This window comes from Rhinolophus hipposideros, assembly GCF_964194185.1.
Source record: "Rhinolophus hipposideros genome assembly, chromosome: 1".
Taxonomy (NCBI): Eukaryota; Metazoa; Chordata; class Mammalia; order Chiroptera; family Rhinolophidae; genus Rhinolophus; species Rhinolophus hipposideros.
In genome coordinates, this window is record NC_138047.1 from 106,497,355 (window position 1) to 106,523,352 (window position 25,998).

Genomic DNA, 25,998 nt, shown 5'->3' on the forward strand with positions numbered 1-25,998 from the left:
GTAATAGTTAGACATTTGTCATTTATACCCCTCACACAGTGATAACCCCCTCCCCCAATCTACTACCCCTCTGACATCGCACACAGCCATTATGTTTCCACTGTCTGTATTCCTTATGCTGTACTCCACTTCTTGTGACTATGTGTATGTGTGTGTGTGTGTGTGTGTGTGTGTATACATAAAATTGTAGTTGACATTCATTATTGTTCAGCTTCAGGTGTACAGTGCAGTGATCAGGCATCTATATCATCCCTGAGGTGGTCTCCCTAATGAGACAAGTGTCCATCGGATACCCTACAAAATCTTTATAACATGATTGATTACGTTCCCCAAATTGACTTTCCTATCCCCGTGGCCATCTTGTGGTTACTGACTGTGCTTTCTAATCCCCTCACCTTCTCCCTCATCCCCACCCCCCTCCCATCTAGCAACCCTCAGTTTTTCCTCTATGTCTCTGAGACTGTTTCTGACTAGTTTGTTCATTTATTCTATTCTTTAGATTCCACATATAAGTGAGATCATGTGGTATTTGTCTTTCTCTGTCTGACTTATTTCACGTAGCATTATGTTCTTAGTGGTGTGTTTTGATGCACAGATATTTTAAATTTTGATGAGGTCTCATTTATTGAGTTTTTCCTTTTAGGGTTATTGCTTTATGTGAGTTGTATAAGAAAACCTGGCTCGAAAAAAACAACAACCATATTCAAGTCACAGTTTTTTCCTGTATTTACTTTCTAAAGTCTTTATGGCTTTAAGATATAGATCTTGTTCTATGATTCATTTTGAATTCAGTTTTTTGTATGATGTGAAGTAAGGGTTGAGGTCTCTTTTGTATATGGATACCCATTTCTTGAAAAATCTTTCCTTCGCTCATTAGATTGCTTTGGTGTCCTTGTGAAAAATCAGATGCCTTGTATAAGTGGGAGGTCTACTTCTGAGCTCTATTCTCTTCATCTGACCTACATATATGAGTACCAGACTGTCTTAATTACTGTAGGTTTACAGTAAGTCTTGAAATCAGGTAGCGTAAATCCTCCAAGTTTATTCTTTTGCAGGATTGTTTTGGATATTTTGGGTGTATGGTTTTTCACAGAAATTTTGAATTTCTTGTCAATTTCTACAAAAAACTGGTGGAATCATAATTGGGTTTACATTAGCTCTATGTATCAATTTGAAAATAATTGTTATCTTGAGAGCATTGAGGCTCCTAATTCACAAACATGGTGTACGTCTGTTCCTTTTTACGTTTATTTATTATTAGATATTCTTTATTTTTGCAATGTTTCGTAATTTTGTGGGCAGGGTCTTTGCCCTTTGTTGTATTAAATTTTTCCCTAAATAGTTTATGAGGGGTTTTATGGACACTATTTTAATGGAGTTGTTTTAAATTTAATTTTAAATTGTTTATGGCTAGATATAAAAATACAATTGATTTTTGTATCATAATCTTGTCTCCTGAAATCTTGCTAATTAAATTATTAGTTGTGAAAGTTATTTTGTAGTTTCCTGTAGGTTTTTGTCAAATTTGTTTTTAGGATTATACTCATTTTGCAAAATGAGTTGGGGTATTTTCCTTTTCATTTTCCTGAAAGATGCTGTAAAATTGGTGTTATTTCTTTAAATGTTTGATAGGGTATATGAATGAAACCATTTGTGTATGGAATTTTCTCAACTTAATATCAATTAAGTAGAAGTGGTTAATAATGTTATTCAGATATTCTATGTCTTTAGTGTTTTAAAAATCTCGTTTTATCCATTTCTGAGACAGTTGTGTAAAATCACCAATTATTACTGTGGAGCTGTTTCTTCTTTATTTTGTCCATTTTGCTTCTTATACTTTGAAGACCTGTTGTTAGGCACATACATATTTATGATTGTTATGTCCTCATGATGAATTGACCTTATTATCTTTGTGAAATGTTCTCTGCCTCTGCCAATAATCTTTATTTCGAAGCTTACTTTCTCTGAGATTAATATGGCCATTTCAACCTACTTGAGTTTACTGTTTTCATGCCATATATTTTTCCATACATTTACTTTTATTCTATCTATATTTTTATATTTAACTAGCATATAGTTAGGTTTTACTTTTCTTTAAATCCATTCTGACATTCTCTACCCTTTACTTGGAGTATTTAGTCCATTCATAGTAAACGAATCATTGGTAAGGTTTTATTTAGGTCTACCATGATTTCCCTCTCTGTCTTTACCTGCCTCCCTCCATCCCTCTCTTTTTGTTTCTCCTTTCCTGTATTGTTTTGGATTAATTGAATATTTACATTCCCCATTTAATTTATCTATTGCCTTTATAGCTATACTTCCTTGTATTAAGTTTTTTTTATTTGTTTATTAAGAGCTGCCCTGCTCATCTTTTTTTTTTTTTTCAATTGGGGAATATTGGGGGACGGTGTGTTTCTCCAGGGCCCATCAGCTCCAAGTCGTTGTCCTTCAATCTAGTTGTGGAGGGCGCAGCTCAGCTCCAAGTCCAGTTGCCGTTTCAATCTTTAGTTGTAGGGGGAAGAGCCCACCATCCCATGCGGGAATTGAACCAGCAACCTTGTTGTTGAGAGCTTGTGCTCTAACCAACTGAGCCATCCCCGCTGGAAGCTCAGTGGCAGCTCATTTTCTTCAGTCTGGTTGTGGAGGGCGCAGCTCATTGGTCCATGTGGGAATTGAACCGCCAACCCCGCTGTTCAGAGCCCATGCTCTAACCAACTGAGCCATCTGGGAGCTCAGAGGCAGCTCAGCTCAAGGTGCCGTGTTCAATCTTAGTTGCAGGGGGCAGAGCCCACATCCCTTGCGGGACTCGAGGAGTTGAACCAGCAACCTTGTGGTTGAGAGCCCACTGGCCCCCTGGCAGCCTTTGGAGTTAGGAGCACAGAGCTCTAACCACCTGAGCCACTGGGCCGGCCCATAGGTGGGAATTCTTGATAAAAAATAGTTTCTCTCTCTTTGCTTAGGTTTCCTATATTTTCATTCATTTATACCATATTGCCCTTTGTATTATGCAGCATGGTCATAGCTGTAACAGCTATTTTAATGTCCTTTCTGGTAATTCCAACATGTGGGTCATCTTAGGATTCACCTCTGTTGAGAATGGGTCACATTTTCCTGGTTCTTTATATGTTGAGTTGTTTTTGGATAACATCCTGGATACTGAATATTACGTAGAAACTTTGGATTCTATTGTATTTCTCTGACAATGTGCTTTTAACAAGCAGTCAGCTTGGCTGAACTCACACTGCTCAGTCTCTTGGTGGGGGTGTGGGCACGAATCTCAGATGCCTTTTTCCCTCTTCGCTGTGCTGCTTACAGTCCACCCCTCCATGAGATCGTTAGGGGCCCGCCAGAGATTGGCGCAGAGCTTATGCGCCACAGGGAGGTTTCCCGTCTCTAGATTTCTCAGAAGAGGAGTTGTGGCCCAGAGAATTTAGGAAGTTTGCCTATAATCTCATGGATAGTGGATGAACTTCAACAACAACAACAAAACATTTTAAAATCCGGTGGAACGTTTACTTTCGGTTGGTTGTCGGTCTCATGTTGAGCATTTTATGACTTAAGGAAAACTGAAGTATGTCTTTTAATCCACAGCACAGTTGGCACCACATAGAATCCAGAAGCATATTGCTTTTACCCTCATGCCACTGACGATTTTGATCCTGAGCCCTTGGCATCCATTCATGCCATACTACCAAACCTGTCAGCATGCGGCCTTGTGATATTTAAATTGGTTATATCCCGTCATCATTCCCTGAAAGTTTGTCTGCCTTTTCTGCCTCCACTTGTGCTGCTGTTTGCTTGGTTGCTTGGCTCTCAGGACCTGTTGTCCAGAGCATAAATGTGTTAAATATGGTTGTAATGGATCTTTTGAAACAAATGCAAGCTATCTAAGGGTTCTATTTTGAAGTCACTCTTGGGTCATAGCAACTTTTTGGTGACACCCAAACTCATGTGAAATATATAGAAACTTCTGGTATTCAGGATGAAGTTAGTTAACTTCACGGCAATAGGATATAAGTTTGTTCTGGTCAGAGTACCAAATAATTGCTGCCTTTCACGGTACATGCAGAGGTCTACACGACTATTATGGAATTCAAGGTGGAAGTGGGCTGGCATAGGATGAAGAAAACCACCTTCCTCAGACTGAGTATTTTATCTTTGCTTTCTGTTTTTGGCAGATTTGATATCTGGCCTTTATTGAGAGTTTTCCAGAAAGACATTTCATTGTTAAACTATGATAATAGCCTTGGTTATCAAGAAAAAGCACATGTGAATTCACAGAAACCTCATTTTACTTTCATTCTGGGAGAAGTTGGCTTCCCCAGTGCTGCACCAAAGTAAACAGCTGCAAGCACTCCATTGGTTTTAGCAAGAATTTACGGATTTTTTTATAACCCTTTTACGACTGAATTCTGGGACAGTTGAGGCAGAGCAGAGTATTTCTACACATCCAGTGGAAACACAATTCGGGGGTCAGGCTGACTGTTCTGTGTTCATTGTGGATACCTGCGAAAGTAAATTAACCTCTGAAGCTTAATTTTTCTCATCTGTCAAATGGAAAGAGAAGAGAACTGTAGTAGCTGCTGGTTTTGACTGCCCAGCATGGTTTTCAGTCTCCTCTGTCTTATCATAATAACACCCTTTCCTTTGGAGAACATGTCCCCACTCCTTGGAGACCAAGGGACTGTCAATCATTGTCCCCTACTCACCCTCTGAGATGGGCATGTGATCAGGCCGTATTAGCCACAGTCCCTATTCCGCTAGACCAGGGCTTGCTCAGCCGTTCAGAATCCTTCCACAGAATTGGAAGGGAAAGGCTTGTTCTTTTCTCCTCCTGAATGATGTGCTGTAAGACAACAGGTCTGCATGTGTTGGTGGCCATTTTCCTCAGCCATTGGTGAAGGTGAAGGTCTATCTGTAAGGTGCAAAGCAGACAAGCAGACACAGATGTAAGGAGCGAGTGGAGAGAGGGCGCCCTGTTGGGTGGAGCTGGGTGCAGAATTTAAGGAGGCATCGCTCCCAGGCTCCTGCAAATGAAGGTCTGCGCTTGCCTCCTTAACATTTTGCACTTTCGTCTCCTTGCGTGCCTCACCCTAATGCTGGCCCCGCGAATGACGGCCTGAGCTTGGCTTCCTCCAGAAGCTGACATTGGCAGAAACAATTGATTGCAAGTAATTTGGGGGGAGGTGATCCCAGGAAACACCCGCAAGAGATGTAGAAAGGGACGGGTGTTTGACAAAGCCTCTTACAACGGTATCATCTGGACTCACCTCCATGTGGTGCCTCTAGGGGACAGTGCAGAGCCTGCCTCAGGGCAGCTGATGTGTTAATGCACAGTTTTCCATTCATCGTTGGTGGGGGGCTGCTCCAAGCTGCCTTCCCTCTCCTGTAGGCTTGCCCTGTTCGTGGCAGAAAACAGCCCTCCAGCACAGAGTCACAGGTTTGTAACCTCAGGTGTGTGGAGGTGAATGACAGGGGACATGGGCAGTCACCACCAGTGCCGCCATCTTTGTGTTCTTCTAGCCTCATGAGCCATCCACCATCCTTTGCAGCTGTGGGAACGGACACCCTGTTTTGCTTATGCAAGATTGTGTTGGGCTTTCAGCATTTGCAACCAGGAGAGTCCTGACCAATCAGAAAATCACAATCTTTGCCCTGGGAACCAGACACCTGTCATCGTCCTTGTCCCCAAAACAGCCCATATGATGAATTGGATGCCTGAAGAGGACCCCACTGCCACATACGGCCTGTTTTGTTTCCACACGTCTCTCCCAAATACAGAAATTGGGTTGAAACTAGTAGCTTTAGTCTGCAAATCTGCAAATCTGTGGGGGAAGCAGAGGGGTCAGGAGGAGAGTATCCGTCAATAGCCAACAATACTGGACATTTGGTTTTTGAAACAACAGAGCATAGAAAGAAGAGCACAGGCTTTTGAGATGGTGAGTCCTGGACCCTTTAGCCATGTGACCTTGGACCAGTTGTATAGCTTCTGCAAACCTCTGTTTTCTCTTCTGTAAAACAAGAATGCTCAGAGTGGTCTTAAAGGTTCAGTGTGAAAATAAGGGGCAGAGACCATGCAGCCGCATGTCTTTTTGAAGCCAGCGTGGCTGGGATTTCCCTGGCTGACCTGGTGGGTTCTGGAAAGGTTTGGTTATCCACCTAGAGGGACGTGCCGTGAAGAGTCTGGTCCTCTTAGCTTCGCCTTGCCATCTCACAGCACATTTGGCTGTGGAGTGCTCTTCTGGTTGCTCGTCTGCCTCCACGCTCAGACTGTGAGATTCTGAGAGGTCAGCACTGGTCATTATCATCTATCTGCCATCCATCAGCAGCTAGCTCAGGCTCAGTAAATGCTGCCTTGTGCATGGATGTGTGAGAGAAAGAAGAGAGAAAGTCCTGGTCTGCACAGCAGCTGGTGATGGGAGAAAGCATGAATTAGATCGCGTGGCTGCCACTTGAAATGAACGCCAGTCTCTTCATGCCAGCCTACAGCGCTCTGTCTGCAATCTGGCTGATGCCTGTTTTGCTGACACCCCCCTCTGCCCCTGTCTTCCTGCTCAGTCCTCTCCAGCCCTCATCTCTAACACGCTGAATTGATTTCTCACTCAGAACTTTACACCGGCCGTACTTTCCCTCTCGATTCCCCTCCCCCAGATCTCTGCAAGGCTCGCTCATACCATACAGGTATCGCTCAAAGGCCCCCTCGACGGGGCCTTCCCTGAATGCCACCCCCTAGACCCCACCCCAAGCATTTCCGCATCCCTGTACCTTTCTAGTGTCCTTTGTGTCATTGCACTCGTCACTAAAGGAGACACCATGTGTTCGTTCATCTGTCCTCCGGGTTGCTGGGCTCCTGCACCAGAACAGACATTCCATGAGGGCGGCAGTTTTCCTCACTGTTCACTGTTGTATGCCCTCCCTACTAAGCAGTGCGTGTGTGTGTGTATACATACACACACACACACATATATGTTTATACACACAAATGCATGGTGCATGTACATACTTATATACACCACTAAGCAGTATGTAAGTGTGCACACAAATATGTATATGCATAGATACATACCCAGTGAGCAGTGTACATGCACACGTGTATGTATACATATGCATATATCTGCACATATAGTATATTACACGCATATATGCATATATGTATACACCCTCTAAGTAGTATGTGTACATGTATTAATATATCCTATATATACACATATATACCTACTGAACAGTATATACACACCTATATATGTATATACACATATAAAAATATACCCACTAAGCAGTATATATAGGTACAAATACATATATAGTATAGAGATACACACGTATGTACATACATGTGCATGTACACCATCAACAATATCTACACACACATACGTGTATATGTATATATCCACATGCACACATACGCATATGTATTCCTATCCACCTACTGTGTATGTATATATACACATATGGTATATGTAGACACATGTACAAATGATACATAGAACATACATATATGATATATAATATAAATGAATGTATCTTATGTAAATGAGTATATATAGATGAACAAAGAACTTGACAATTAACCAATGAACTGATAAGATTTAATTGACTGGTTTATACTGATTGTCTCTGGGTTGGGGTCCTGAAGCCAATTTCTCCATCTCCCCAGCTGCAAACGGTCAGTTTTCACAGTCTCCCCTCTGGTTCCCACTCTGCCTCTGCAGCCTGCACGCTCCACCCCACACACATTCCTCTTGACCCCACTGATGGCGGAGCCTGTGGCAGTTTGGCTTCAGCAGCAGAGAGAGTCCGGGGTGAAGTGTTCTGCTCTGAGTGAACCTTGAAGCGAACAAGGCTTCATGATTTTCAAGGAAAGGAGGAGGGTGCCTTTGGGAGAACTTTCTGGCAGTTTGCCTCCAAAGTGTCTTTCTTGGAGTGGCAAGTGGACCCTCTGCTTAAAGAGCTGGAGGGTAGAAGCAAAAAAACAAAACAAAAAACGGGGAGTTAATTAAAATTCATGGAATAGCCAGAGGCAGTCTGCACATGAAATAGCAGAAAGTGGCACAGTTATATGATAATAGCCCTTCATGTCCCTCAAAGGAAGATTCTGGATGAAATTGAGCAAGGATTGCACAAATGATAATTGTAGACTCAACACTGCCTTATTATATGATGATAATCGTTTCCACACACAAGCATATTATTAGTAGTCTCCTTCCATGTTCCAGACTTCCACATCTGCGTGTGAATTTGTAGTGTGAAAACAATATTTGACTAATAGCAGTCTAACCAATTTAGGGCCCAGACTGCAACAAATCCAGTTTGGAATTAAGCGGGGATTCGATTTATTATACCAGGGGTGCCAAAAAAATGTATACAAGTGGACACTTTGGTCAACGTTGCTCAAGCAGTAGTTCACCGTCATCAGAAATGTCTGGACGCTGATGGTCACCACTTTGAGCACCTCTTGTCATTGCAGAAGGCAAACATGACTTGTATTCATCTTTTGTTATGGGTGTATATTGAGTATTGCAATTTTAATACCGTTTTCCTTTCTTAAAGTGTGTATACATTTTTTTGGCACTCTCTGTATGTGTTAATCAGTTTGAATGTTCAGAAACATTTGACTTGGTTTTTTTTTCCCCTTAAGAATTTAGTCTTTTGGAGTCATTTAAGTTGCTGGCCTTTAAGGTAGTGGTAGCACGGTAGGACGCACAGCGGGATTTTGAGTTGGCCAGTGGACATTTATGGCCTGCTCTGTCCCAGCATTATTCTAGGTGGTCGTGACAGTGTGACAAACAAACTCGATGAGGTCCCTGATATTACAGAGCTGACAGGTTAGTCGGGGGTCAGAGAAACACACAAACAATGAACAAACGTGATATCTCCACGATGATAATTGCTCTTTGGAAGATGTGTAGTGCATTGACCCTGAGGGTGGCGGGGCTGGGGAGGCAGGACTGCTTTCATTGGAGGAGAGGGCAACAGAGAAAGCCTCTTTGAGAAGGAAACGGTTAAGCCAGGACCTAAGTGTTAAGAAGGAAACAAACCATGTGAAGCTTGGGGGGAAGAACACCCTAGAGAAAGCAGCAGCAGATGCAAAGGTCCTGAGGCAGGGACAGAGTCCGTGATGGGGCAGTGGCCGCAGATGTGTGTAATCCACAGCCAGCACTGTGTCTGCAAAGCAGGGACGTGCAATATATGGGTGCTCTTCTCAGGAAAGTGCGAGAGTTAATCAGTTTATAGCACCATGGTTAGAGAGCCTTGGCTGGCTCCAAAGTCTGACGGCGCTTAGTTGGAATTGGCTCAAGCAGGTGACCCTGGGCAAGTTGCCAACTTCTCTGAGCCTGAAAAGTGACTTGTTATTCTTACGTGAGAATCATTTTTAGAATTCTGGAACATGATGTTTTTATTAGAAGCTCTTGTTTGTACAGACGTCTTTTATAAAGGATGGAATCCATATCTGTTTAATGAAATATTTATTCATTTCATATTAATTAGGTTGTGTGTGGCTTGAGGCATACTTTGAAGGAATTTGCTGGTTCCCAGGGATCACTTTATTAAGAGCTAAATATCACAGGAAATGCAGGCTCACTTGCGAATGGTTTTCAAGCCTCGGCCAGAACAAATGATCCATTGCTGACCAATTTGACGGGCTTCGTTGCTCATTTGCATTTCCTGACATCTTCCCATAAGGACCTCTCATTCTGTCCTTTGGATGAATCTTCCCAGGCCTTTTCACAAGTGACGAGTGTGGTTCCAACCTTGTTTTACCCTAAACAATACGTTTCCAGCACTAAGGGTGTCAGAAGCCCACAGGCTGGCCCGGGGCCTGTGACGACGTTCTTTGGTGTTTCCTGACACTGTGTTCTCCCATATGACTTTAGGGGGGGATCAGTCTGTGTGTGTAAGCAGTGACATTCATTTATTTATGAAGCACATGGTCACCTCTTGGAATTGTCCCCAAACTTTCCCCCATCCTTCTGTCAAAAAGAACTTCCCCCTCCCCAGATCTCAAGTTTGACATGTTGTTTGTTTATTGTTTCTTTTATTTATTCATTCACAATTGTGTACCTAAGATCTACTTTTAAAACTCTTCAGGGCACTGCTCCCCTGAGTGCCCTCAGGACAATAGCTAACTGCAGGAGTTGGCTAGCACTGCATGACAGAAATCCCACTGACCAGGGGCCTTAAACTGTGGGAGCTATTGTCTCAGCCTGGAGGCCAGAGGTCTGAGGCCAAGCGTCTGCAGGGTTGGTGTCTTTTGTGACTTCTCTCCTTGGCTTGTAGATGGTCATCTTCTCCTGTGTCTTCACATCGTCTTTTCTCTGTGTGTATCTGTCTTCAAGTTTCCCTTTTTTATAAGGACCCCATCATGTTGGCCTAGGGCCGCCCTAATGACTCATTGTAACTTAATTATCTCTTTAAAGACTCTCTCTGCAAATACAGTCACAGTCTGAGGTTAGGGCTTCAACATAGGGATTTTGGGGAACACAGTTCAGCCCACATCCCCAGCCTTTTAAACATCATTCAAGGCCATCTGTCACCTGCCCCTTGCTCACCTTTTGTCTCCTCATCTTTTGCCACAATCTCCATGATGTCGGCTAAGTGCCAAAGAGCGTCACCTGTCACAGTCTGGGACTCACAGATGAAGAGTCAGTGGGGCAGGCATGCTGTCCCAGCTCCTCAAGGAGAGGCCGTTGTGACACAGAGCACAGCTGGATACACCACAGGCCCCGCCCCGGGTGAGGGATGACTCCCCAGGGTGTTGTCCCCTTTGTATGCTGACCGGGGGCGTGTAGTTTAGAATCAAGCACCAAGAAGTTTGAGCTTCCTATGCTCGCTTCTTAAGGGACTGTGGGGAAAAGCCAGATGCCCAGTACTGGTGGCTTTGGTGGCTCCCTGGGCCAATGGGAAGTTGAATTCAGGTGCTGACTTTTGATCCTGGCTGGCTCATTGCTAGATGTATTAGTCATGGTTTCCAGAGAAATAGGACTAATAGGACGTGTGTGTGTCCCCGTTTCTCTCTCTCTCTCTCTCTCTCTCTCTCTCTCTCTCTCTCTCTCTCTAACATATTTATATCGTTTCTCTCTATATCTTGATCTATATATGTATATGTATATCTATGACATATATTTGTACAGTGCTGCCAATGTAAGCACACAGTGGCAAGTTTGTGAACTTAATTGTCAGACCTCATATATCTATATCTCCAAAAATCTGCAGGATAGGCTTTCAGGCTAGAGACCCAGGAAGGGTTGACGTTGTAGTTCCAGTCCAAAGATTGTCTGTTGCAGAATTCCCGCTTGCTCAGGGGAGGTTAGTCTTTATTCCAGTCAGGCCATCACCTGATTGGATGAGGCCCAGCCACATTACGGAAGGCAGTCTGCTTTACTCAAAATCCACTGATTGAAATTCACCAAAAGCATCTTCACAGATACATCCAGAAAAATGTTTAAATACATATCTGGGCACCGTGGCCCAGCCAAGCTGATATATAAAATTAACCATTACATCAGACAGCTGGGAAATTGTCCCTGAGGTCCTTCTTGGGCCACCTCTGCACATGTCTACAACGTTTTCCGCTTTTACCTTCAGAACATGTATGAATGATCACACTCACAGTAATAGTAAATGATTTAGGAAGGGCTTACCGTGCAGCCCTCAGAACCACCCATTAAGGCAGTACTTCTCCTATCCCCATTTTGCAGCTGAGGAAGGTGAGAAAACTGCTGACACATGCTAACACATACCACAGTGTGTTCCATCACTGTGCTGCCAGCGGGCTGTGCCCTCTCCCCGTGACACACTTCTTTCTCCCTGCCCTTTGCTTAACTCTTCCTAAAGCCAACTGTTCCCCTAAGGAACAGTTCAAATGCAGCCTTTTCTGAATGCCTTTCCCTAAACCCATGTCCTGGCTTGGGTCCCTCGCCTGGGGTCGCTGAGCCCCACGTGCTTGTTTCTCCCGTAACACTACCCTTTCCTAAATAGTAGTTATCCATTCATTCAGCCAGCCAGCCAGGGATATTCACCAAGTGCCTGTTGTGTGTCAGGCACTGTTCTAGTCACCAAGGGTGGGGCAGTGAATAAAAGAGAGAAAAATCCCTCTTATCACGGGGTTTAAACATAGTGGGGGAGACTAACACATAAACCAAGAAGCATATTATGTGGCCGGAGCTGGTCAGTGTGATGGAGGAAATAGGTGTGTGTGTGGGGGGATGGTAGCCGAGGAGGAGTCAGTGCTTTCCCACAGGGAGGCCAGGGGTACTCACCTGATAAGGTGGCCTGTGAGCCGAGCTGGAAGGTGAGGGCCCAAATCTGTGGACATGGGAGAGCACGACAGACGCAGGAATGGCACGGTGGCCGGCTTGGGAGTGAGCAGGGGGAGAGTAACAGATGTGGTTCGTGGGGGCGTGGGGCTAGCCTGAGGGCGGCCCAGGGACCCATAGCGAGGGACTTTGGCTTCAGTCTTGAGTGTGGTTTATTCATCCCGTTAAATCTTGAGCTCCTGGGAAAGTGTCATAGCTTCATGGGTAGCATACCAGGCCCACAGTAGGCATTTAATAAATGCTTATTCATCCAAATGAGTATTTTTCTTGAGGTCAACTTTTGATCACTTCAACGAGACCACCATTGATTGAAGCCCACAAGGGCTGTCAGTGCTGTGAAAAGTTGTCATATAGTTCGTGTATCGGATGGGGACGTGCTCGGCGGTGAGAAGCAGAAAACCCCCCGCATAGTGGCTTAAACCAAGAGGGGTGTATTGTTCTCACAGAACAAGGAGTCTGAAGGTCGGTGGCTCCATGAAAAACCAGTGCAGTGTCTCTGAGGCGCTCTTGGCCTCATGGTCACAAGGAGCTGCTGCAGCTCCAGACATTACATACGTGTTCAAGGTAGGATAGACAAGAAAAGTGGCGAAGGGGAGAAAAGCGGGACCATCTGTAGCTAGTCCCTTTTATCCACAAGCAAGACTTTTCCTACAAGTTTCTAGCAGACTCATACTTCTGGCTGCAAGTGTTTAAGGGATCACATTGCCTCCTTGAAGAAAATTGTCATCCTGTTATAGGGAGAAGGGGAGGATGCAGTTGGGTAGTTAACAATCCTTGTCCTTCAAAGACAGTCTCGCCATCAACTAAAGATGTTTGAACAGTAGTACCCAGCACGATCACTCTCCTTTGTAACCATATTTAATCCTGATTTCCCCCCCAAATCAGTTGTTTCCCAGAATGTCGCTCCTGCTGGCATCGTAGTTCTTTAATGTTGCACTATAGCTGTTTATTCATTCTGTAGTGTTTGCTAAGCGCGCTCTAGCTGGGGGTGGGCTGGGCAGTGTAGGGGAGGTCAGCTGAGTCAGGTAAGAGGGCCAGTCCAGCCTGGCCCCCAAAAGGGCAGTGCTAGAGTCCTGGGTTCCCAGCAGGGCCCCGGCTCTGATTCTGGGGTCCTCAGTCCCCCAGAGCTGGCTTACTGAGCTGTAAAGTGGGGGTTAGAGTCCTGGCCAGCAAGGTCACTGCAGAGGCACCAGACAAGACTTTCCTGAAGATTCTAGCACAGTGACTGCCAACTGGTCTGTACATCAGACTCCACAGGGAGCTTGTGAAAAGTGCGGAATTCCAGGCCCTCCCAGAGCTCTGGGTGTGCCACGGAACTGACACCCTCAGCGCTCTGAGTGTGAAATCCGGCTGGAGACCTCCAGATGCCGTGCGGTATAGGGTGTCAGGGTGCAGCGGCCCCCTTCTCTCCTGACGTGGGACCCGCTCCCCAGTTTCTGATGTGTGGTGTGCTCTTGCCACATGCCTTTCTTACAGCAAATCGCCTGACATCCACACTGTAATAGCTAGCACTTACGTGTTTTGTTCCAATAAATTGTAATTAATAATGATAACATCGGTTCCTAAATGAATTAGACTAATCAGGAATGGTAATTGGGCGCTTGCCTTTCAGCAGCTTGGGTGGCTTTGGCCAAATGGCTCTTTCCCCTCCTCATTAGCTGTGATTTCTCGTGGAAAGTGCTCTGAGCTGCCCTGCTAAGGAGCAGTGGTGCTGCTTGCAACCCATTTCTTCTGTTTTGATGCTGAATGTTCCCAGGACCTGGGCAGAGGCGCCATTTGGTGAGGAGGGTTAAATGCCCTCTAGAACACCTGTCGTGAGCTCATGAGGCCAAAAAGCTGCTTAGGTTTCGCAGATTCCCTCAATTACGTGGTTGCCATGGGATTTATAGCTAGGAGGATTGGAAGCCCCTCCTCCTACACTATAAATAGGCATGAAGGACAGCCCACCTGCCCGTGCCACGCAGGGCATGGCGGACCCAGCTGGAAATCACATTCTAGTTCCTCTGTGGATCTGAGCTCAGGCCTGGAGGTCAGGGCCAGGAGGGCCCTCAGGTCAGGAGGTGGTGATGCCTGCGGCAGGGAAAGGCCTGCGGGAAGGGCATTCTAAGCAGCGGGAATGGAATATGCTAGTGCTGGGAGTCAAGGGCCAAGGTGACAAGTGCATATGTATGAGACCCCGAAAGCTCAGGGGTTAACAGGGGACCAGGCCAGCAGGTCCCTGCCTTCAAGGTGCTAGGGGTCTGAGTGTCAGACAGTAAACGGGGACTTATGAGCCAGCATATGACCAGCACAGTAGAAATGGGGGCTTTGGGAGCCCACTGGGAAGCGTACTCAGTGCAGCCCTTGGAGAGGCTGGAGTGGGGCGAACAGGGCGGGGGAGGCCAGGATGGGAGGAGGTAGTGATGGTGGAGAGACGGTAATGAAATTCTAAAGGCTGTAGATGGTTGGCGTGAAGGGTGTGTGTTTGTGTATGTGTGAGGTGTGTATGTGTGGTATGCATGAGTATGTGCAAGTCTGTATATTGTATATATACAAGGCGTGATCAACAAATACAGTGAATGTTTAAACAAAAACTTTTATTACAGTAAAAGACTCATTGCCATTAATCCCCCTCAAAATACACCCCCTCCCTTCGAACACACTTTTCCCATCGTTCTTGCCACTTTCTGAAGCAGTTCTGGAAGTCCTCTTTCGTGAGTGTCTTTAGTTGCGCTGTCATGGCGGCCTCGATGTCCTGATTCATTCTGATTTCGGGGAGGAGCCAGAAGTCGCACGGTGCCAGGTCCGGTGAATAAGGTGGATGAGGACACACTGTAAGGTTTTTATTTGACAGAAGTTGCCATATACCAGAAGTGGTGTGTGACATGGAGTGTTGTCACGATGGAGGATGTTTTACAGCACACTTTAAAGCACGCCTTCTCTCAACCATAGCTCACACCTGACTGCACCGAACACGTTGAAGCTTGTCGCACAGTAAGGTTGGACACGCTGCTTCCTGTATTGAAGACCCTGCCTTTCCGTTGGATGGCACTCAGCAGCAGCACTCACCATAGTGTTTGATCACACCTCGTCTTGTATGGGTGGTGTGCATGTCTGTGTGTATGTGTATACGTGTGTGGTGTGTGCACGTGTGTGTATTTGTATATACATGGGTTGTGTGTATGGTGTGTGTACATGTGTGTAGTGTGTGTATGGTGTCTTTGTGTATATACATATATGTATATGGTGTGTGTGATATGTTTGTGTGTCTGTGTGCATAAGTGCCTGTGTGTGGATGTGTGTGCGTGTGTGTGATATGTACCTACGTATGGTGTGTGCGTGTATGTATTTATAAATATATGGGTGGTGTGTGTGTGATGCGTTTGCGTGTCTGTGTGCACGTGTGCCTGTGTGTGGATATGTGTGTGTGAGGTGTGTGCGGTGTGTGCCTGTGTATGCTGTATCTGTGTGTATGTATATACAGAGGGTGCCAAAAAATGTATACACATTTTAAAAAAGGAAAAAAACTATTAAAATTGCAATACTCAATATATACTGATAACAAAAGATGAATACCAGTCACGTTTGACTTCTGCGATTACAAGATGTGCTCAGAGTGGTTCCCAGCAACAGTTTTTTCCTTTCTTAAAACGTGTATACATCTTTTTGGCACCCTCTGTCTGAGGGGTGTGTGTGTGGTGTGTGTGTGTACATGTATGTGATGTGTGTGTGCACAGTCATGGTATAGGTGACACAGGCACGGAGGGCGTCGAATGCCGACATGCAGACCATGACAGCCTCCTGGAGGCTAAGGAATGGCCTGGCAGTGCTTCTCGTCTTCCATTTCTCCGAAGTCCCCACTGGGCAGAGGGACATCTGCAAAGAGCAGAGCGGGGACTGGCCGGTTAGGAAGCTTCCGCTCTGAAATGTTCTGTCTCTGAAGTTTCAAGCATTCAGCTCTACCAGAAACCGCTCGGTGGCAGGGACTCGTGTAGAGGGGACGCAGGACGGGCTCAGGCTGGAACGTGGGTCCTGGGTAGCGCGGATACAAGCCAGGCGCTGCTTTGGGAGCTGTACGCTCTCAGTGCCTCCTCGTCCTTCAGGGCTCGGGCTGATCCAGGCAGCAGGGCCCACACTCCCCAGCCCACATCTGTGGGGCTGCTTCCACTTGCTCCCAGGAGACCTCGCCTTAGACGTGGAGGGGTCACAGGTGGATGGCCACATGGACATTACTGAGTTTTCCTTTGCTGTGGCTGCTGAGACCAAGCACCATAAACTTGGGGGCTGAAAATGGCAGAAAGTTTTTCTCTCCCAGCTCTGGAGGCTCCGGGACAATCCGTTCTATGCCCTTCTTCGAACTTCTGGCGTTGCCGGCAATCCTTGGCATTCCTTGGCTTATAGATGCGTCGTCTCTGCAGTCTGCCTCAAGGGTCTGCCTCCCCTCCGTGTGTGTCTTATGCTCCACATAAGGTCACGTGTCCCGGTGGCAAGGGTCGGACCTTGGGCTTGCCTTTTTGAGGATAGCTGTTCAAACGTGTCACAGTCTTGCTCTTCCTTCCTCTTAGATTTTTTCCATTCCATTCCCTGTGCCTCAGTCGTTCTGCCTGAGAGAAAGCCTGGGGGCTGCTCCCAACTGTCCTTTCTCCTTGGTTTTGCCATGTGAAGGGCTCAGCTCAAGCCATCCTGGCAAGTCAGTAGACGTCCCCCAGAGCTGCCCAGGCCTGCTCGGCTCTGGTCACTGGGGCAGAAAGGTCTGTGACCCTGTGTCCTGGGAGCAGACTTTCCTCACAACACCCCGCTCTTCCTTCAGATGACTCTCTTGTGATGGTTGTGATGACAGTATTAGTAGTCACTAGTAATCATAAACTGCCACTTGCTGAGAGCCCTCGGTCTGGGAGCATTCTGTGTGTATAACCCTATGAGAAATAAAGAAAACTCACCTCCATTCAGTGCCTGCAATGTACCGGTATCGTAGCACCCTCTCCCCCCCACCCTGGCAGACATTTCCTCCCATGTCCTTACGACAGTCCTGGGAGGAAGAACGGATCACTCCCATTTTACTGGTGAGTAGACTGAGGCTCAGAGAGGCTAGGTGACTTGCCTATAGTCACACAGCAAAGAGGTGGACTATAAGCCCTGGTCACAGTAATCCCAGAGCCCAAACTCTTTCTGTGTTTCTACCCAGTGCAATAAACTTTATTAGACATTTTCTTTTTCTTTTTCTTTTTTTTTTTCATTCTAGCCCCTATATCCTGGTCAGGTTGATTTGGCTGTTGCTACCAGCCTACCAGCCTCGCTTGGCCAATGAGGAAGCAAGGCCACAGGGGCAGGGATCTGTGCATGGCCCCACTGCTTGTCTGCAAGAGGGCTAGGAGCAGAGCCCAGCTGACCTGACCCCAGGTCAGCCTTCTTAGCTCTGTGTCCTGGGAAACATGGCGTGTCTCTAAGAGATCATAGAAAATAGATCCAAGCCCTCAGTTTACCTAGGTGAGTGTCAAGGCCCAGCCACACCCATTTGTCGTCATAGAGCTGGCCAAGACCCCCATCAGTGGACCTGTCTTCCTTTACTTGCAAATCCAAGCTTCCAACCTCTCTCTTACATCCTGTACCAACAGCCTTTCTTCATCTTGTACTGAAGTCAGACTTCTAAGCTCTATTCAAATCATTAGCTCTGCTTTGAAAGCCGGAATTTTAATTTAATTTTGAAGCATCTCTCCCAATTCCACCTCAGTCTCTGAGCGGCTGTGAGTGTCACCCTCCTTGTGCCCCTCCCTGGGCGGTGAGAGTCACCTGGGCACCTTTGCCCGTCGTCATAACTGATGGCGATGGTTATGGTTATGACAAGAGTCAGGGAGGTCTTCATTTGATGGGACTTGGAAGCATGGGCGTGGGGCAGACTGTCCAATCACAGCCCGCGGTCTTGGAGACTGATTCAGCCCACTGGGCCACGGGACTCCCAGCCCCGGCAGACACAGGGGCTCCTGAGAAGAGAAATGAGAATTGACAGAGATGAGAAATCCTAATGGGTGCAATGGCTGGCCTGCACACATGGGTCTCAGGGACTTGTGCCCAGGGCTCCAGAAGGCTCTGCCATGAGCCCCACAAAGCCAGGGCACCGTGGTGCTTTTGAACAGCACACCTTTGCCACCAGTGCGTACGGTTTCAAGTTCAGTGGAAAAGGACGTTCCGTAGGCCTTTATGCCATTGCTTTTACTGCCCGGAAAAACAGCCCTTTGGAGGTTTCACGAACTCTGCTAATGAAGGCATTAAAATTCACATGACATTGACTGTCCCCCTCACACTGATGGGCACTCTCACTGGCTCAGTGTCATTCGGTCTCTTTCAGTGTCACCCCGGTGGTGCAGGGCGGGCTTTGCTAACTCAGTCCAGACTGGGGCTGAGACTGAGACAGAACCAAAGCGGGCTTCAGAATTTAGCCTCGTATCTAAATTGTCTCATGTCTGCCTCAGATAGATGCACGGCACATCGGAGCTGAAAGGGGTCCGGTTTCCAAGAGAAGAGCCACCTGGGATGCCCGGAGAAAGCCCCCAGCTCCTTAGCCGGGTCCCCAGGCCCATGACCTGGTGTTCTGTCTCATGTGTCCTGTCCTCAGGGAGGAAGTGTCATCGGTGAGAAGTGCTGGCTGGGGAGGCGGAGAATCTGGGCTTGAGTCCCGAGTCAAGGTCTAAAACCTTGTGCCTCTCTTCCTTCACCTGTCAAGTGAGGTCCATGATAGTAGCTGCCTGTAGTGGGTTGAACAGTGTCCCCCAGATTCATGTCCGCCGGAACCTCAGAATGGGACCTCATTTGGAAGTGGGGTCTTTGCAGATACAATTAGTTAAGATGGGTCCACTCTGGATTAGCGTGGGTCCTGAGTCCACTATGGCTGCTGCTCTTATAAGAAGATGGGATTTGGACACAGAGACACAGACACACAGAGGGGAGAAGGCCATGCGACGATGGTGGCGGAGGTTGAAGGGAATACCAAGGATTGATGGCAACCAGCAGAAAGTAGAAGAGGCAGGAAGGACCCTCAGAGCCTTCGGAGGGGCACAGCCCTGCTCACACCTTGATGCTGGGCTTCTGGTGTCTAGAACCATGGGACGATTACGTTTCTTTTTTTAAGCCGTCCAGTTAGTGGTCCTTTGTGATGGCAGCCTGAGGAAATGACTACAGATCCTCATGGGTTGTTGGGAAGATTGGATGATGCCGTCCTTATTAACTGGTCATGGTATACACAGTTCATGTTTGTCCGGCTCGTTTTCTCCAGCCCTGCCTCACTCGTGCTGTGTGTCCCAGGGCTCTGTGCCTTTATCATGTGCCTTTCCTCTGGAAGCCTCATCCTTTGCTCTTGCCACCTTTCCATCCTTTCATGCTCGCCCTCTGGCATTAATTCCTCCAGAGATTCCTCTGACAACCCATCCTCCCCACCCTGCCCCCCCGGCTCCCCCCAGTAAGGGAGTCACTCAAAAGGCAGACCTTGCTGGGTTTGACTCTGCCCTGCTGTGTAGCAGGGCAAGTTAATTAGTGCCTTGGGGCAACAGCGTCCTTGTGCTCCAGGGAAGATGGTGGCTTTATTCACAAGGGCCTTGTGGGGATTAGCTGAGATGATCAAGGACGCAGTTCGTTCAGTATCTGGCCGGCAGTAAAGCACTGAATACACGGGAGCTGTCACCATTGCACTGTGAACTCTCCTTTGTGCCCAGTGCCCATGAGTCTTAGATTGGCTTTCCCAGGAGCAGGCTCGGAGGAAAGAATTCAGGTACAGGGTACAGGAGAGGTAGAGAAAGCACAGGTAGGTGAGGTGGGAAGTGAGTCAGGGAAGGAGAGGCAGGAAGACTGCCAGTAAAGGGTGTGCCATTGAGCCAGGTACCCACGTGGGCAAAATCTCAAACTCTGGGAGCTCCGGGATCCCCAGACTTATCCCACTGGATGGACACGGAGTTGGGGCTTAGATGCCCACCCCTAGCACGGGTCGAGTTTTGCTCCTGCTGTGGTAACTCTGGCATTGCTGGTCTGTTGCACAGATCCAAAGTGGGCTCTCCTGGCAGACAGAGTCCCCCGGAAAGAAAATTAGGGCTGGCAGGTAGTGTGCACTGAAGTGGGGCGGGCCAGGGGATATGGGTAGGCACTGGCCCCCTATATCTTCAGGTCGTAGACAGGGATGCATTTGTTTCCTCCTGGGCTGCGAGCTCCTTGAGGGCAGGGTTGCTTCTTCCATTTTCTGTAATTGCAGCTCCTTTTCCAGCACTACCAGCCAAGACTGAGAGTAAATACTTGGTGAACAGGTGAGTCTGGTCCAGCTCCTCCAATTGAGGAGCAGAGGCTGGAGGACACAGACTGGCATGGTTGACCTGGCACGGGTTCCCTGCCCGTTCCAGATGCGGAGAGGTGGTGACACAGCTCGAGCTGCTTCGCTAGCAGGTTTTCAAACCCGGAGGAGACATGCACGAGGGCTGCCATTTCTTTTTTAGCGTTGGCCTGACTGTTCTTCCCTTTGGCTGTCACTCAGGTATGCATTGTGCAGAAGCGAGACACCAAGAAAATGTACGCCATGAAGTACATGAACAAGCAGAAGTGCATCGAGAGGGATGAAGTCCGGAACGTGTTCCGGGAACTTCAGATCATGCAGGGCCTGGAGCACCCTTTCTTGGTCAATCTGTGGTGAGTGACACTCTGCGGCCCCTGTCAACTCCTCATGACGGAGCCAGCCGCCGGCGCAGCTCTGCCGGATGGCATCTTGTGCTGTAAAGAGAAAGGAACGAAATCTTCTGGGTTCAGATATTCTTTTGGATATTTTGTAGAGTACATTTGCTGGGGAAATTGTATGCTTAATTTTAATTCTGTTCTCTTACCTGGTGAATCGTAGTTGAAAACAGATATAGAAGAGTAGGCTTTTGTTGATCTGAGAACACACGTGGAATGTGATGAGAGAATGCCAAACAGTGTCTTCTACGGGGAGTCTGACTTTTTAGAAAATCACACACACTGTATTGAGGGCAAGGAAGACTCAGGATGGCTGCTCCGCGTGGACATGCTACATTCCAAGTTCTGAATCCAGCCCCCAAGGCCCACCGGCATCCATGTTCTGGAACTTTCTCTCCATCCCATCCCTGGTTATTATCTCTGCTTTACATCCGCATCCGAGAAGTGCCACCCAGCTGGTGGTTCCCTGCCTCTCGGCCTTTGCATGTGACCTCTGTTCCTGAAACCTCCCCCTCCCCGGCTCACCAGCTTCCTCTGACCAAATCCTGTGTGTGCCTTTCATCCAGCTTGTAGGCCAGGAACCTACAAAAGCAAGGGCTGTTCCTTGGTTCTTTGTTTCTGGGCATCTAGCACAGTCCCAGACACGTGGGAGGCACTGACTAAATGTATCCCGAGCTGGGTTTTGTTGAAGGGGGAGAGGACGGGCTATTGTAGGAAATAAATTCTGTTTCATCCTGCATCTCAATTGACTGATCATTCATCTTAAGAACATGAAGGTGACCCTGATGGGAATGTCGAGTGCAGCTTGTACTCCTAATACCACCAGTTATTGCGATTGCTCATCAAAGAACCACCCCGAACCCTGGGTGATACAGAACAAGGAGGGACATTGTGCTGTTTGAGAAAATCGAGGTCTGTCTGGCAGACGCCGCAGACGTGGGCATTTCCATGGGGAAAACTAGACTGTTAGACACAAGAGTCTGAGTGACAACGGCAAGTTCTTCGTGTCTCTGGCAGTGATTCAAACATGGCCATTCTTTGGGGGAAATAAACCCCTTCATGTTTTGATTGCTACACAGGGAAATTTTTTTGTTTGAAGTAAATTTCTAATCAGGAAAGCGTTCATTGCACAATTCAGAAAATGAAACACCGAGGAAGGCAAACACGACCAGAATGTGCCCACGTCCAGATTACATTTGAGTGTGTAGTTCTGCTTGTACTGTTTTTCTTATATCGCTGTGTATCACTGATAAGAAAACACATGCATAACATTTTGTATTCTGCTTCTTCAAATTCATCGGCTTCTCGAAGTATTATCCCATGACTGTAAACTTTTTGTGAATCCTTTTTGAAGGGTACATAGCATTCCACCTGGGGACGTTCACTGAGGTATCTGACCCTAATCCCATCATATACGTCATGTAGGGCTGTTTCTAGTTATCTTCCAGTGTAAATAATACTGAGACGAGGATCTCTGAGCTCAGACATTCCCAGAGGAGATTCCTCAGAGTGGGCCAAGGGGATCGGATGCTTGTCAGGGCTGGGACGGGGGTTACGTCAGAGCAGTCCCTTCTGAGGCACCATTTTTTGGATGCTCTGTCCACGGTCTCCAAGATGCCAACAGGTTAATGACAGACACCACTTAATTCCATGAAAGTGCTGGGTAAATAAGAAAACTCAGCAAATGTTGGCCTCTGATGGCATTGTGTTCCCATTGTAAGCAAGAAAGGAGCGGATCTGCTGTTTGATTTGGAGTCACCTCTTAAACTCTCTGGCCTTAATGTTTTACCTGTTGATGGAGATAATAATGCTGTTTACTGCTGGGAATGTTTTGAGAATTAACTGAGAGGAAAAGATATGAAAGCTTGTTTCTTGTACATGAAAACGTTCACTATAGAATGGTGTGTGTGTGCGTGCGTGCGTGCACACACGTGCGTGCTTGCACAGACATATGTATGATAATGGATGGATGGATGATAGATTGATAGATAGATAGATAGCTCCTTCAAGCTGTAAGTGACAATCCCTTGGTCAGTAGTGAGTACTTTGCACACTATATGTTACCAGGATTTTTTAGGTATAGGGGACAGAAACTTAAACTTGCTTTAGCCCAAAAGGGAATTTCTTGGGTCTATAACTAAAACGTGGCATTCCAGATGACTTGATATCTGTCTGTCTCCTGCTTTCCCCTGCGTTAGCTTTATTTTCAGAGCCACGACTCATGCTGACCGCTGGCCGCTCTAGTTTCTCCTCCGAGCTAAGCAGCAGAGGCTGAAGGTCACGGGCTGGCAGGACTGACCTGGCATGGATCACGTGCCCATTCCAGAAGCAGTGGGGGAGGCAGTGGAAGGTTGTTCCCACCTGGTCTCAGAAACAGAGAATGAGGGAGGGAGATCTCCAGAGGGAGATTGGGAGCTGTTTCCAGAAAACAGTGGATTGTGCCGGCCACGTGATCAGCGCTCGTTTCTTATACCTTATACCCTTGTACTGCAGTCCGCATAACGGCAGGAGAGTTTTGGCCTCCTTTCTCATTGAGGGAAAGCAGGGCTCAGAGGAGCTCCTTACCTTGACTGAATCAATTGAATTGAGACAAACTCGACACAATCCCACAGGGCCTGTGGTTTTTAGTTCGTGTAGGGAAATGAGCACTGACATTTATTGGTACTTGATCAGTGTCTTCTTCATGTTTTTTTTTTTTTTTTTTTTTAATTCCCTAACAGCCTCTTTAGTTTCCTACCATCCTAATATTATCCCCATTTTACAGATAGGGTACCTGAGTCCCACCATTTGTAAGTGGAGGAGATGGGACTTGAGCCCAGGCTGTCTGGTTTCATGGCCTATCCTTGCAACCCCTCTACCACAGCTGCTGTGAGAAGGCTCCGGCCCTTCCCTTACTTAGCCCACCACCCCTTTTTCCCTGCGTGGAGCCCTTCCGGCTGGGCTTGTATTTGGCTGCCTCTCGGCCTGGTGGGAAGGGAGCAGCGTGCGGAATCGCTTGGGGGTTCATAAGGACCCCACCACCTTATATTCATTATACTCCAGCTCTTCATCTCATTACGCAGAGGGTGAATTATCGCAGCCTTGGAAATTCTGACTCTGCCCCTTCTCATTCTTCTTTTTTGCTGACATGCTTTATAATTGGCATAGGCGAAGGCTGGGTATGGATTAGTTTTCGTGACAATTTTGTCTAAAGGATGACTGATGTGTGCTCCGAAGCCTATGATGATCCACATTGAGTTTTCAAGTGCAGTATTTTCACCTGTTCTGAAGTGAAGCTATTGTGTACTCTTGGGCTTAAGCCAACCAGGGCAAAGGAGAAAGGGAATGAAAAAGAAATCACATCCCAGTGAGGGGGTGCATTAACGGGAGCCCTGCGGAGGGGGGAGTGGAAGAGCAGGGGAGGAGAGAGGTGGGGGGAGCATTTTAACACTGGCTCTGAGATCTGATCTACCAGGTTCCAGTCTCAGCTCTGCCTCCTGCAGGCTCTGAGGCTGCTATGGATTAAATTGTGTCCCCTGCCCTCCATCCATATGTTGAAGCCCTAACCCTCAAAGTGACAATCTGGAGATAGGGTCTTCAGGTAGTTATTAAGGTTAAATGAAAGGATAGCTATGTACTAGGGTTGCTATAAGGACCAGATATATGCAGGTACCCACATTGGTGTGGATTTTACGAACACCTGTTCTTCAGTTTAGCCTCTGGCTGGACCACTTGCTGTCTCATTCTCGTGTAGCAGTGGACCTGATGACATGCTGACTTTGGAAGATGAGTCTTGAGTTTTTAGTACCAGATTTTTATCCTGAATAAGTAAATGGCAGTAGGTGGGTAGTTCATTTGTATTTTCAGACTGTATTTCCAAAATCCATTTCTACTTACCTGATTGGTTGTTGTTACTAGACTAGCTGTTAAAATGTTTTCTTTAAAATTGGGCAGGTGCCTTCCCTGCCCAACTTACTGCTGAAGTAACTGTGGGAATGAATACCTGGCAGAATAGGATGAGAACAGATACCTGGACTCAGTTTAAACAGTCCTCATAACAAGTGTATGTTTCTAGAATCTTCCCTAAGTAGCGATGGACTGAGTTAAGACAGAGATCTATGTGCCACTCTTAGTCAAAAAAGAATCACTTCAATTAATGGTTAATTTTTTTTTTTAAGCATTAAGACTTTTGATCAAAGTAAAACTACATAAGCTGCTTACAGGGGGAGCTGATTCCCCCTGGCGGAAGCAGGCGGACAGGAAAGGAGGGTGCAGGAGGACTGGAAGCCCCCGGGGAACCTTAGATGACGGGTAGAGCCCTTTTCAGATAACCACCAGGTGCTAAGCAGTCGCTTTTCCATAAAAATAATCATCTTGGGCCTTGACTACTGCTGTAACCTCCCAGCTAGAATTTGCACATCGAGCCAGTTACATATCAGTAGTTGTCCTACACGGGGTGTGTCAGCCAGCTCAGGCTGCTGTAACAAGTTTCCATAGACGGGGATGGCTTAAACAACAGACCTTTACTTCTGGCCGTCCTGAAGGCTGGGACGTCTGAGATCAGGGCGCCAGCAGGGTTGGTTTCTGATGAGGGCTCTTTTTCTGGTGTAGAGATGGCTGTCTTCTTGCAGTGAATTCACTGTGGGGAAAGAGATCACCTTTCTCTTCTGACACGGGCACTAATCTCATCACGAGGGCTCCCCCCTCATGACCTGCTCACCTCTCAAAGGCCACACCTCTAACTTCCATCACAGTGGGCACTAGGTTTCCACGACACACATTTTGCAGGACACAGACGTTTAGTTCAGAGCACAGGGCAGGTCTGAGCACACCCTCTTCTGAGTAGAGCCCTGCCATGGGTCCTGCAGCCCACAGGATAAGTGTCTGTCCATGACCTGGCCTCTGACATTATGTCACTCTCTCCTGACACCACCCCTGCTGCCATCTTGGTACATCTGTGTCCCACCGTACTACCTGATCAGATGTACCTGAAATTCGTCTTGCTGTCTGTATCTCT

The 25,998-nt window shown here is 47.0% G+C and overlaps 1 protein-coding gene across 5 annotated transcripts in view; it reads left to right on the forward strand.

Annotated features, from left to right (window-relative positions):
- The window catches only part of STK32B (serine/threonine kinase 32B), a 264,439-nt gene that overhangs the window by 62,654 nt on the left and 175,787 nt on the right, over positions 1-25,998 (forward strand). For all 5 annotated transcript variants that reach the window (XM_081048922.1, XM_081048921.1, XM_081048925.1 and 2 more), the window contains exon 3: positions 20,809-20,960. In XM_081048922.1, the coding sequence (XP_080905048.1) occupies positions 20,809-20,960 (152 nt within the window). The remainder of the gene's footprint in view (positions 1-20,808; positions 20,961-25,998) is intronic.